The sequence below is a fragment of the Hyaena hyaena genome, unplaced genomic scaffold (assembly GCF_003009895.1).
Source record: "Hyaena hyaena isolate Hyena2069 unplaced genomic scaffold, ASM300989v1 scaffold_823, whole genome shotgun sequence".
NCBI classification, from domain to species: Eukaryota; Metazoa; Chordata; class Mammalia; order Carnivora; family Hyaenidae; genus Hyaena; species Hyaena hyaena.
Genome location: NW_024081456.1, coordinates 275,616 through 288,440, shown reverse-complemented (window position 1 = coordinate 288,440; position 12,825 = coordinate 275,616). Strand labels below are relative to the sequence as shown.

Below are 12,825 nucleotides of genomic sequence, written 5' to 3'. Positions count from 1 at the left end.
GACCAGCGGCAGTGACAGCCAGCAGCCGCGATGGCGCCAGCTGGCCAGCGGGCGGCAGGCCGATCCCGTCGTCCTGCACGCCGGGAGGGGGCCGGGAGGGGCCGTTTCTGTCCTAAGTGGACAGAACCTGCTCAGGGCCTGCTCAGGGCCACGGAGCGAGGGAGGTGGGGAGTGCTGGCCGGTGAGTGCAGTGCGACGGTCTGTGGGGGTGACACCCCTGCCCAACAGCTGTCATACGGCGCTGTGTCCCCAGGAAGGGAGAAGCTGGGTTCTGGAACCGGGGGAGCCAGGAGAGGCCTCACTCACCAAACTCCCAGTGACCTGCTCCACATGGCCCACCCCGCGCCCAACCTCTGGAGGCCTGACAGCGGGGCCAGGGGTGGGGGCTCAGGGGACTCTAGAGGGTGAGGGGGCACGGTCGGAGCCGCAGGATGCCGTCAGGACCTGCTATGGCGGCCACCATGGAGGCGCCCGCAGGGGCCCCGGGGGGCTGCCAGGAACACGTGCTCCGAGAAGGCTCTGCGGTCAAATAACACGGGTGCCACGCTGTCTCCCGGCGGCTCACACGCTAAAGGCTCCAAGGGCTCTGGCTTCCCTTCTCTGGCAATGCAGGAAGCTTGAGTGGCTCTGGGAGAAGGGGCCGCCCCTGGCTGGCTGGTACCTGGCCATGGGGGGCACTCGGGGGCGAGTCCTTTCCTACCTCCAGGCCCAACCCCGGGAGGGGCACGCCTCCGGGGGTGGCAGGGCCCGCATATCAAGCATTAGAATACAGGAAACAGAAGGTGCGGTCCATTCATAGGCCCCAAACCCAGGTCTCAGTTTCCCCATCCGTGAAGGGAGGGACTGGCCCGGGCCACCCTCCTATGTCTAGCTCTGCACTGTCACGTCCAGCCGGCTCCCTGGGCCTCCCCGAGTTTGGTCTCCAGCCTCTGGGGACAGGGAGCAGCCGGGCCCAGGCCCAGCGCTGCCTCCTGGTGCCTGCGTGGAGGATCAGGAGGCCGGCAGCCCCACAAATGGCACGGGAGGCCCTGCGGGGGATAATAGGCGGTTGTTTGCCGTGGGAAAGACAGGGGGTAATCGAGTCAGAGCGCAAACTGCCAACGCCCCGGAGAACAATGACAAAGCTCAGGGCGCTGACGGGGGGCAGAGTGAGGAGCTCGGATCCTGCCAGGATCGCAGCTGGGGATTAGCGGTGAAGGTCACGCTTCTGGAAGTAAACGTGCTTCGATTCCAAGAGGGCAGTCGAACAAGGCTGGGAGACAAATGGCACCTGAACGTGGGGCACACAGCCCCTGCCTGTCAGACAGTAGCCGACACCCCCACCCCCTCGCCCACCCGGCTCTGCCGTGGCCACAGCGAGCGGCCGGATTTGCTGACTTCGCTTGGCCAGCAGCCAAGGCTCAGGGCTGAGGTCAGCGCTGGCGCCCGGGCGCCATCCAGGTGTCAGGGGACGGCAGGCAGCATGGGGGGAAGGAGGGGCTGTAGGGCCTTGCTGTGTCTGGCCAGAGCGACAGGACCTTGGGGTGCTGACCCCCCTGGGAAGACCAGTGGCTCATCGGCCGTCCCTTCTCGGCTTCCCCCAGACCCAGCAGGACCAGAGCTCCAGGTCGGAGCCACCCCACGCCTGTCCCGAATCCTGTCTTCCTGTCCTTTCACCTGACAGGGTGTCACCATTAACGTCTTCATCTTCTGCTGGGAAGGCAGAGGCTCTGAGGCTCAAAGGGACCCTGCCCGGAGCCACCTAGCCACGGGCCAGAAGGGCTCAGCCTCCCCGCCGGCCGCTTCCCACACGGACGCCGCTGGAGGCCGGGTCGTCTGTGCAGGGGCCAGGGGAGGGCCAGGGGCCTGCAGCTGTGGAAGGCCCTGGCCAGCAGCACCCGGCTGGGGTTCCTGGGAGTCATTCTGACTCCGGAACCAGGGACACCAAGAAGGCCCTGGGGCCCATCGTGTCCAAGTGACGTCTGTTTATTGATAGAAAATAGGCAGGTCCGGGCGGGGCCAGGACTGAAGCATCTTCCTGAAGGCAGAGGCAGGGTCAGCTGGGCTCTGACTTGCCAGGGTAAGTGGGATCCTGGTCCTCACTCCCTTCCGGAGCAGCAGTGGATTTGGGGTTCCCTGCAGCCTCTAAAACCAGCTCTAGGGCCCCGTCGCCAGCCACTCGGCACACCTTCTCTCCTCTGGCCGCCAGGATTTCCTCAATATTCCTGAGAGAGGAGGGGGCACTGTGACACCGCAGGCCCCGAGCCTGTCCTGTACCTTGGTCCTTCGGGGCACCTCAGGGCCAGGCTCGAGCCAGGGCCGTGGGACGCCTGCTGGTGCGGCAGCAAGGCCCCTGCGCCTGGCCCTGAGGACCCTCGAGAGCCCCCAGAGGCAGCCGCGATGACCATCCCGTTCGCGAGAAGGGCACTTGCTCAGAAGCCAAACTGAAGTGCCCAGGGCCACCGGTACTGACCGCCGCCCCCCAGTGCTCTCCAGGGAGGGGCCCACACTGCCTCCCAGACGCCTCCAAGTCTGGTGTGACTGACCAGTGACTGGCCAGCCAGCGTGGCAGGGAAGGAGCCGGGACCCTGCCCGGGAGTAAGCACTGTGCAGGGTAAGGAAGGAGCCACAGGATCAAAGGGAGTCACAGCTGCGAGAGTCATCTAGTCTGACCCCTCACTTCAGGGGGTGCCGGGAGCCCTGATACGAAACTGGGTCTTGCAGACCCCAAAGGCCGCCAGTGAGGGCAGAGGTCAGGCAGTGAAGCAGAACCGAAGTGGGCGGGTCTATGGCGGGAGAGTTACGAGTACAAGTCAGTCCCTCCTGGGGGACAACTTAGGCTGAAGTTACACTTGTCGTTCACCTGAAACTCAAACTTGCACTGACAAGGCTGGGGAGGTGGACGGGAAGGGCGCCCCAGGGAAAGGCGGGATGGGGCTCCTGACCCACCGGGCCAGCCCTGGCACGCAGGCCTATGTCCCCCAACCCCGGCCCAGGCAGCCTCACCTCTTCCCATCCAGGTCTGAGAACCAGCCCAGGTTGTCGGCGATGATGTGGTGATTCTGGCAGCCGGGGCAGGTCACAATGACCACGCCCTGGTGATAGGCTAGCTTGGAGATGCGCTTGGAGGACCGAGTCCCACAGACCTGGGGGAGACCCGCAGCCCCGGTGACGTCAGTATCTTGCCCCGCCCCTCAAGAAGGCCCCTCCCCCTCTGAGGATTATCTCCATCCCGGGGCAGGGCCCGCCCCCTCCGGGAAGGACCTGCCCCTCCTGAGACAGCCCACCCGAGATAACCCCACCCATCTCCCGGAAAGGCCACGCCCCCGGGAATAACCCCACCCATCTCCCGGAAAGGCCACGCCCCCGGGAATAACCCCACCCATCTCCCGGAAAGGCCACGCCCCTGGGAATAACCCCACCCATCTCCCGGAAAGGCCACGCCCCTGGGAATAACCCCACCCACCTCCCGGAAAGGCCACGCCCCCGGGAATAACCCCATCCCTCCGCACAGACCCAGCTCTCCCCCAAAAGGCCACGCCCCCGGAGCAGCCCCACCCCTCTCCCGGAAAGGCCCCGCCCCTGGGAAATAACTCCACCCCTCCGCGCAGGCCCACCCGTCTCCCGGAAAGAACCGCCCCCGTGGGTAGCCCTGCTCCTCCATGCTGTGGTGCTGCGGGCACAGGGCACCTGTTCCCGCCGCGCCAGGCAGCACCAGATGCAGACCCGGTCTTGCACCCGTTGCGCGCTCACCTTGCAAGTGTAGACAAGCTGGTAGTGCGCGGACACGGGCCCCGGCTCCGAGCTCAAGCGCCGCCAGCCCCAGATGCAGACGCCGGCCCGCCTTCTCCCCGCGGCCTCCGGGCCTGCCCCGCGTCCCCACAGCCACCTCAGGCTGGGTCCCCGGGGCCGCGTGCGGCTTAGCAGCGGCCCAACGCGCCCCAACGCGGCCCGCAGCATCCCGCCCTCCGCCCTCGACCGCCCCGCCTCGCCCCGCCCCGCCGAGGCCGTGCGGCCGCCATCTTGGAAGCGGGCACGCGACGGAAGCGGCCCTTTTCGGTTTCCGTCGGCCGACTGTACTCTGCTGCCCCCTGGAGGCGGGAGGTGCGCGCGCAGCTAGGAGGTACACGCGGGAGCGAAGCCACCAGAGGCGGCGCTGCAGGGACAGCGCTCTTTTATTTACGGAACTGCGTTTCTGACACTGCGGCGCGCGTCTGCATCGCACCGACAGCACGCATGCGCAGTCGCGGTGCGCCGGCGCCCGGTCGTCCTCGCGCGCCCGGCCGCTAGGAGCCCTCCGTGTCGGTGTTGTCGCTGCCCGTGGTGTTCTCCCAGTCCGCCTCCCCCTGCCGTGAGCCGTGCTGCAGCTTCCTGAGGGCGCGCTTCCTGCGGGGGCGAGCGAGTGTCCGCAGGGCCGCGGCGCCCCCGCCCCAGCCTGCCTTCCCGGAGCCCGCCGCCCGCGCGGCGCACCTGCGGTAGTTCTCGAAGCTCTCCTTGAGGCGCCGCCGCTCCTTCTCGGGGGGCTCGCCGCCGCTCAGGCCGGCGTTCTGGGGGAGGAGCGCGGCTCAGGCTCCCCGGGACCCTGCCCCGCCCCTGCGACCCCCAAGCCCCCGTCCAGCTCAGCGCTCGCGTGGGCGAGTGCGGTGTAGACCGGGGACACAGAGCCAGCCTGGCCGGGCTCCAAGCCGGCGTCCCTTCCACGACAGTGCCCACGGCCGCCTGCTCCCACCCAGCGCGCGGCACAGAAGACAGGCTTTCCGCGGCTGCCACGCCCTGGCCCAAGCCGGTTGCTCCGTCCGCGAAGGGGGGGGGACTCGGCTTCCTGTTGCCAACAGTGCAACCCAAGAGCCCACTGGGCAGAGAGAGACCCTTGCGATCGCCCCCAGGCGTCCAGGTTGAGCGGTCACCCTCCCTGGGCTCCGTCACACTGAAGCCATGTCAGAGGCACCCTAGGGCCGCAGGGACCCCCCCCCCCCCAGGCAGCCTTACGTTGGGGGTCAGTGGAAGCGGCTCCTCCTGCAGAGCCTCAAAGGGCTGCTGTGGGCCGTCCCTGTGGGCGGGGCCACCTGGAATGGAGAGTTAGGCCTGTGGGTCCTACCCAGCTGCTGGGACCATGCTTAGCACGGTCAACACCCGGCCACCTGCTCACCCCTGCTGCTGCTGGGCCAGTCCCGCACCACCTCCTGGGTCCTCACTTGGACCCCGAGAGGCGTCCCATTGTGTAGACGAGGGGACTGGGGCTCAGAGATGTCACTCCTCACTCCTGACTCCCTCTAGGCAAGCAGAGGCCGCTGGAAGCCCACCAGGCACTGCCCCACCATCCAACTCTGCTTCTCCTGGGCTGGGGCTGGGGCACTGCAGCAACTGGGAACAGAACATTCCAGGCTGCCAGGTCCCCTCAGAATTCATCAGGGCCCGGACAGGCCCAGGGCTCAGGACCCTGGAACAGAAGGTGCTCTGATGGGCTGCCTCCCCTAATTGGCCATGATGAGAGACTGGACGTCCAGCCTCAGCAACATCACAGGGGGGAGGCCAGACTCTGATCTCTCCCTGGGGCTGGCACCTTTCCCTCCTCGGCCTCCGACCCTGAAGCTTGTCCTGCCTCTTTCAAGGGACCATGCCACCCCTGGGTTGAGGCCTGGGCCTCCTCCTAACGCTCACTGCCTGCTGGGTCCTGACCGCCTGTCCCCACGGACTGACTCCGTGGCCTGAAGCTCAGGCCTCCAGGCAGCGGTAGGCTGCCCGGCTCCCTCACTTCTGCACTGGCTGTTCCCCTTTTGCCTTCCTTGGAAGCCGGTGGCAGGCCTGATGCAGAGGACAGCTGTCGAGGTGGCCCCTCCCCACTTCCCCTCTGACAGCCACATTCGGAGTGAGCCCCTCCACCCCTCCTCACCCCTCCAGGCCACTCCCTGCTGCCCCTGTGCCCGGGCCCTCAGATGGCCCACCTTCCCCACTCTGTTTGCACCTCCTACGCTGGACTTCCCCTGCCCCCTGCCCCCTGCCCCCTGCCCGGGAAGATGCGGGGAGAGCAGGATGCCTCCACTCTGCATTCCTGGACCTGGAGTGGGGTCCGATGGAGGGACGCCCTCTCAACATCGGAGATGGGCATGGGCCCTGCACACAGGCTCTTGTCTGCTCGCTGGGGAGCCTGGAGGGTTCCTCGTCCCTCCGAGCCTCAATGTCCCCAGCTGTAAGGTGGGCTTGTGAAGGATCAGTGGACGGGGCTGTGCGTGCCCGGGGTCAGGACTGGTGCCAACTCAGGGCGATGAGGAGACCTTGGCCAGACTCGTCCGTGAGAGTCCGCTCCCCTCCTCACCTTTGTCTGACAGCTGGGCGGCCTCCAGGTCCGGGGGGAGCGAGAGCTTCCAGGGAGAGAGACGGGCATCCAGTTAGATGGTCCCCCTCCCGGGACCTGCCCCCCCCGCTGTGCCGGTCCTCAGCGACCTGGCAGGAAGGGCCCCCTGCCCTGCTAAGGCGGGAGGAGAGCGGCTGGCCCGGCTCCCACAGGGGACTGGTTTGGCAGGGGCTGCGGCCTGGGGCCCACCCTGAGGGTCACACTCACATCCTGGGAGTTCCTGGGTGAGCTGTCCTCCAGGTCAGAGCTCTGTGGTCACAGAGGAGCCGGTCGGCAGGTTGTGGGGAGACCCCGTCACCCCCAGGCACGGGGCAGCATGGGGCATGGTGAGGGGCCCCAGGGAGGACCCTCTCCAGGCCACGGCGGGCTCGGGCCCCTGCCCAACACCTCTCCCTCCCCCTCCTGCCACCCGGAGTAGCCTGCCAGGCCCTGAGCTGTGCCACTCCCTGCACCCCCCCAGGAGGAGGGGGCTCGGGAAGGCCGGGGATGTGGGCCGTCCGCGGCCCTTCCTGTGGGCCCCGGTGTCTCTGGAGACACGCCCGCCCCTGAGGGCCACTGCCCTGGGTCCCGCTGCGGCTGCGGCTCTGCCCGGCGGGCGCCACGCCGTCCCCAGCCCCCAGGAGACCCACCAGGACGAGCGTCTCCAGCTGCTGCCGCTTGAGCCTGCCCTCCAGGGCCAGCAGCCGGCCCTCGCGCTGGAACAGCTGCAGCTGCAGCTCGTCGGCCTTCTCCGCCAGCTCGCGGACCTGCTTCCGCAGCGCGTCCTTCTCCTGGAGGCTCCGCGAGTGCTGTGCGTGCAGCTCCTCCCGCGTGGCGATGGCCTGCGGGGATGGAGCGGGGCAGGCGCTGGAGACCCCAGTCCCGCCCCCGCCACCTAGCCCATGCGGGTTATGCTTGCGGGATGGCCAATGGAGGGCTCCAAAGAGGCGCACCTGCAGCCCCCACCTGGGAACGGTCCCTGCCAGCCCCGTGCCCTCCGCGACTCCCCCGAGCGCGCGTCCGGCACACGCTTCTGCCCCTCGCGCGGCTTCCACCGGTTTGCTACCCAGGGCACGACTGTCAGCGGCTGTGTAACGTGCCGTATTGCGCCCGACCCTCCGGGGCACACGCCGCACGTACAAACGCGCCAAGGCCAGACCGCGCCTGAGGACACAGCTCTGACCCACCCCGTGGCCGCCAGCCAGGAGCGTGCCCCACACCCACAGTGACGGGCCGGGGGCGCCAGCGGAGTCATGGCCGGCCTGCTGCCTGTAGCAACAGTCCAGGAGGCTAAGCCACATTCCCTGGAACGGCCGGCCCCCACAGCCAGCACTTGGTGGGTCACTGAGAACCGCCTGCATTTCCCTCCCCGCGTCCAACTTAGGACCAACCCCGAGAGAATCCGTCCCCTGCCTCTGGTGGCTGCAGAGCCGTCCCCTCCTGTCCCCTGCTCCGGCAGCCCTGCTGTGAGCTGGGCTCCCCCGCCTCCCACAGTGTCCGCCCCGAGCACCACTGTCCTCCCCACGGGACACGCCTCCAGACCTGCGGCCGCAGGGTTAGGGGCTCCCTAGAGAGGGGGCCAGTCACCCTCCAGAATGTCACCGGAGCACTGAGTGTAGCTGATTAGAAAGGACCCCCGGTGATGGGATGGGAAGGTGGCGGGAGGCAGTGGCGGGGACACAGCCCCACGTGGACTTGTGCATCTCTGGTCCCCAGAAGCGCGGCCACCTAAGGCGCCCACGGTTTTTTACGTTATTTGCCAATCACGATAATTTCTGTTTTTAAGACAAAAATGAAACTATACGTATGTCGTACAAAATCTGAAGGTACAACTGCCGCGGAGAACGGGGTTCCGGCAGCCGGCTGGGGTGGGAGGGGTGTCACCTCGCTGCTGTTCACATTTTTCAACAAGCGCAAACTGGTTTTGTCATTTAAAAGCACTCGGCGTCGGGGCGCCTGGGTGGCTCAGTCGGTTAGGTATCCAGCTCTTGATCTCAGCTCAGGTCACGATCTCATGGTTCATGAGTTCGAGCCCCGCACGGAGCTCTGTGCTGATGGCACGGAGCCTGCTTGGGAGTCTCCTTCTCTCCCTGTCTGCTCCTGCCCCACTCACGCTCTCTCAAAATAAGCAATAAAAAAGAAAAAAAAAACAAAACCACTCGCACAACTGCCCTCCCCCAGAGGCTCCTGCCCCGGAGGCCACAGGACCTGGGAGCGGCCCTGCCACGCTCTCTAGGAGAGAGGCACCCACCTGGTCCCTCTCGACGGCCACCTCCTCCATCTGCTGCAGGATGGCCTCGATGCGGTCCTTGTACATCTTGCAGTCCTTCCGCAGGGCCAGGCACTGCAGCTCGAACATCTCTTTCTCCTCCATGCACTACGGGAGCCAGCCGCTAGCGCCCACCGCCCGGCCCGGCCCCCGGTCAGCCCCCGCTGGCTCCCTGCTGGCCCTCAGCTTCCGGACCAGCCTGGGGTGGCGGGCCAGGGGTGGCGGCTGCGGCCAGTCCCCCTCCCCCCGCCCCCCGCCGAGCCTCCGCCTCAGGGAAGGGGGAGGCAGGCGGGCCGTGCAGCTGAGCGGGGGCCCCCAGCCCACTCAGCCGCATACCCGGGTGCGCAGGGCCTCGCCCTGTCGCAGATCCTTGCGCAGGGACAGGATGGCGCTGGCTTTCTCCTGCTGCTCTCGCAGCGCCTGCCTCCAGTCCTCCTCCAGCACCTGGATGTACGGGCTGCTCTTGTCCGGCTCTCCCTCCTGGGGCAGTGAAGGGGGGCCGGTGGCCAGGCTTCAGGGGCCCTGCCCTCCGCACCGGGGTGCTGCCGGGCCCCACCCCCTGGGGCCCCCATCTGCCTGGGACCCCAGTTCCCACGCGTGCCCCCCACCCTCCCCGGGCCCCAGCTCCCGCGTGCCACCCCCCGCCCGCCCAGGACCCCGGCTCCCACGCATGCCCCCCACCCTCCCCGGGCCGCAGCTCCCGCGCGCCGCACCTGCTTGGCGGCCTCCAGCTCCTGCACGCGCGCCTGCAGCAAGGCCTTCTCCTGCTGCAGCTCCCACAGCAGCTCCTGGCTGGGCCGCTGCTCCATGGCGTGCCGCAGCTTCAGCGTGTGCCTGCGCTCCACCCGGCAGTCGTCCTCGGCCTTCATGAGGCTGTGCTTGAGCCGCTCGATCTGCGGGGAGACGCTGTCAGCCCGCCGGCCGCATGGCGCCTGGGACCGCCCTCCAGCCGCGGGCGCCGGGCACCTCCAGCTGCAGGTCGCGGGTCCGCATGAGCGCGGCGCCCTTCTCCTCGCTCTGGCGGGCTAGACGCATGGCCAGCTCGTAGTTCTCGTCCTTGCAGCGCTTGAGCTCGCGGCTGCCCGCCTCCAGCTCCTCCTTGAGCCGCTGCACGCGCTCCTGGTGCTTGCGCAGCAGGCTGTCCTTCACCCGCAGCTCCTTGATGAGGTCGTCCTTGGAGCTCAGCAGCTGCGTCAGGTCCTGCACCTTCCTCTGCAGCTTCAGCACCTCGCTCATCAGCAGCTGCGTCAGGCCCGACTCCCCGGACGCGTCTGCAGACGGCGGCATCAGAGGGCCCGCCTGGCCTGCTGCACCGCCTCCTGGCCCCCGGGGCTTGAGGACCAGCCACCAGCCCCCCTGCCCCCAGCTCTGGGGACACACAGGCCCAGCCAAGGGGCCGCCCCAAGGCGCTGGTGCTCCCAGTGGGGGAAGCAGGCTGAGGTCCTGACTGCCCTCCCCGCCCTGTCCCCAGCCCGCCCCCAGGAAAGCAGGCGCTGGGCTCTGGCAGGGTCAGAGGGGCTCCGCCCACCCCCAGCTTGGCTCTGCCTTTCCTCCACAAGTGAGAAGGAGCAGGGCGGAGCCTCGAGGCTGGCACTCCCGTGTGCCCCTCGCACTTCCTCTGTCCTCAGTCTAGGCCCCAGAAGACCGGCCACTGGGCCTGCCAGTGGGGCCCCCTGGCCTCACCGATGATCATGGAGAAGACGCGGGTGGGCTCCTTGCCCGTGACCTTCTTGTAGAGCTGCGGGTAGTAGAGCTCCAGGCTCTCGAGGAAGGCCACGTAGCCCTTGTGGCCGGTGCGCTGCAGGATGTCCAGGAGCACGCCTGCAAGCACGTGGCCCGGGCGCTGAGCCCTAGACCTGCTGCCGCCCGCCCTGCCCCGCCCGGAAGCGCCCCAGCCCCCAGCAGACGGGCCGGGAGGTGGGTGCTGGGGAGGGGCACGCTCCCGGCGGAGGCGGCGGCACTGACCCACTTTCCGCTTGCGGATGACCAGGTTGGGGTCACTGAGCACCTGCTCCTCGTCATCGGGGTTCAGCACCTTGCACTGCCGCAGGTAGGGTGTGATGCGCGAGGGGTCGATGACGGAGATGAGCTTCACGCGGAAGCTCTCCAGGACGCTCCAACACTCGTCTTCGTTCTCGTAGTCCGACATGGCGGTGGCTCAGCTGTGCTCCGGGCGGCTCCCTGGGGGAGGTGTCCGGGATGCCAGCTCAGCCAGGGCAGTGCTCCCCAGCCTCCCCCGGGCCCGGCTGCCGCCCCCCGGCTCCTGGGCTCTCTCCCCGCGGCACGCTGATGACTGTGGGGGAGATGTGGAGGCGTTCAGGGGGCTGGTGGTGGCCAGCAACCCCCATGCCCTGCTCTGGGCTCTGTGCCCCCCACGCGCCCGGGCAGGGCCTCCCTGGCAGGTGTGGCGAGGGAGCCGCCCACGCCAGGCCGTGCTGTGCGGGACTTCCTCCTTCCCAGACGCGGCCTGGCCTCACCGCCTCCTCTCCTTCCGGTGGCCGGCTGGTGATGCAACAGCGGGGCTCGGGAAGGGTGAGTGAGGCCACCCACGGGAGACGGGCCGGCTGCGGCACCCGCGGCCGGCCCCAAGGCCACGCTGGCACCCTCGCAGGCTCCCAGGGCCCGGCACCTGCCACCTGTGGGCTCCTCTCCCTCTCGAGGAGGCCAGCTCCTGGCCACGCCTCACAAGAGGGCCACCCGTGCTGGGACCACCTGCCGCTGCTCCCTCTCTTCAGGAGGCGGGGACCACTCCCTTCAGGCCTGGGCCACAACAGGGTTGGCCACGTGGTCGTGCCCTTCTCTGGGTGGTGGGGACAGAGACCCTGACCCGCCGCCAGACAGCCCTCCGCCGGTGTGGGAACCACAGTCCCAGACACGGGTGACAGCAGGCGGCGTCTGGGGAAGGGCTTCTCGGACGTCCCACGGCCCTCAGTCTCCCCGTCTGGCCAGCAGCAGACACCGGCAACTCAGGGGACAGTCCTTGGGACACGAGGCGCTCCCTGCCTTTCCCGCCCAAAATCCACGGGTCCCACACCTGGCCCCCTGCTGTGAGCCCCCTTGTGATGAGCAAACAGGTTCCAGGTGGCCGTGGGGGGGGGCAGGGCACATGGCGCTCTCCTGGGCTGCGTGCCCCAGGACCCCGCTCCCTGCCCCAGGACCCCTGAGCAGAGCTGGGCGTCTTCCCGGCCCCCTTCAGAAAGGGGGGCAGAGCAGCCTTACCTCAGGGTCCTTGAGGGGTCCTGCACAGGGGGGCGCCGAGCAGCACGACGCGACAGACAGGAGCGCCGCTGGCAGCCCGGGAGGAAAGCGTGCACTTCCTGCTGGCGCCGGGTGCTCCACGGGCCCCGGGCAGGTCCTCCCTGAGGGAGCCGGTCTCTCTGATTCGCCCGCCTGGCAGGGCCCGGGAGGCGGGGCGCAGGGAAGTGGAAGTCCCGGAGGGGCCTGAGGCCCGGCCCTGGCACCACGACGTGCGAGTGTGGGCAAGGGCCTCCCGGGGCTGGGTGAGGCCAGTCCACCAGCTGGGCTGCCCTGGCCTGGACCCAAGCTCAGCGGGCCTCTCCAGAAGGGGCCGGCCGGGTGCAGGCGCGGATCCGAGGGCACCGGGCCTGACTCTGGGATCTCGGCCCGTGCCGCGCCGGCACGTGCCTTGGTCACACGAGGGCCGAAGCGGAGTGTCCAAAGAGGGCATACGGGCCTCGCCTGCCCCACGCGGCCACCAGCCCAGGCTACAGCTAGTGCGCCCCCTCCCTCGCTGCTGTCCCCACTCTGCAGCCTCTACCACGACACGTGGACCGTGACATGGCCCCCAAGGCCACTCCCCACACAGTTCCAGAAGGGCTGATGAGCAGCCAGCAGAGCCCGGGCCGGCGGCCAGGACAGCCAGCCCTCCGTGGCCTCCGCCCCTCGGCTGTGCCGGGAAGCCCCAGGCCGAGGCCTCACCGGTGCAGCTGTACCGGTTGAACCGAGATGCCGCTGCCGGGCTGAGGCAATAGCTAAGGAGGCCGGACGGGCAGGGCAGGTCCTGACCAGCGCTCCCCGCCCCACCTCCTCCGCGCAGCTGCCTCTCGCCTGACCGGCTCCCTGCCTGTCTGCTCTCCAGCCTCTGTCCCCGAGCCCCCGGCGGCCGGGGGTCCTGGCACAAGCCGGCGCTGCTGAGCGGGGTGGCAGCCGGCCCCTCCTTGCAGGTCTCCGGGAGGCCTGGAGGGGGGGCAGCCAGTCCCGGGGAAGGGGGTCCTGCTCCCCT

At 68.7% G+C, this 12,825-nt stretch overlaps 2 protein-coding genes across 2 annotated transcripts; both read right to left on the bottom strand.

Annotated features, from left to right (window-relative positions):
• Positions 1-1,949: 1,949 nt before the first annotated feature.
• On the bottom strand, positions 1,950-3,945 carry DNLZ (DNL-type zinc finger). Its single transcript, XM_039219641.1, has 3 exons — positions 3,733-3,945; positions 2,986-3,125; positions 1,950-2,204 (listed from the first exon to the last, which is right to left on the bottom strand). The coding sequence occupies exons 1-3, from the start codon at positions 3,937-3,939 to the stop codon at positions 2,036-2,038; spliced, it is 516 nt and encodes a 171-aa protein (XP_039075572.1). The 5' UTR covers positions 3,940-3,945; the 3' UTR covers positions 1,950-2,035.
• A 96-nt stretch (positions 3,946-4,041) lies between these two features.
• Positions 4,042-11,888, bottom strand: CARD9 (caspase recruitment domain family member 9). Its single transcript, XM_039219669.1, has 13 exons — positions 11,802-11,888; positions 10,548-10,763; positions 10,266-10,403; positions 9,549-9,853; positions 9,296-9,475; positions 8,919-9,062; positions 8,565-8,690; positions 6,964-7,155; positions 6,542-6,583; positions 6,296-6,341; positions 4,969-5,045; positions 4,450-4,526; positions 4,042-4,365 (listed from the first exon to the last, which is right to left on the bottom strand). The coding sequence occupies exons 2-13, from the start codon at positions 10,729-10,731 to the stop codon at positions 4,266-4,268; spliced, it is 1,611 nt and encodes a 536-aa protein (XP_039075600.1). The 5' UTR covers positions 10,732-10,763; positions 11,802-11,888; the 3' UTR covers positions 4,042-4,265.
• Between the last annotated feature and the right edge of the window lie 937 nt (positions 11,889-12,825).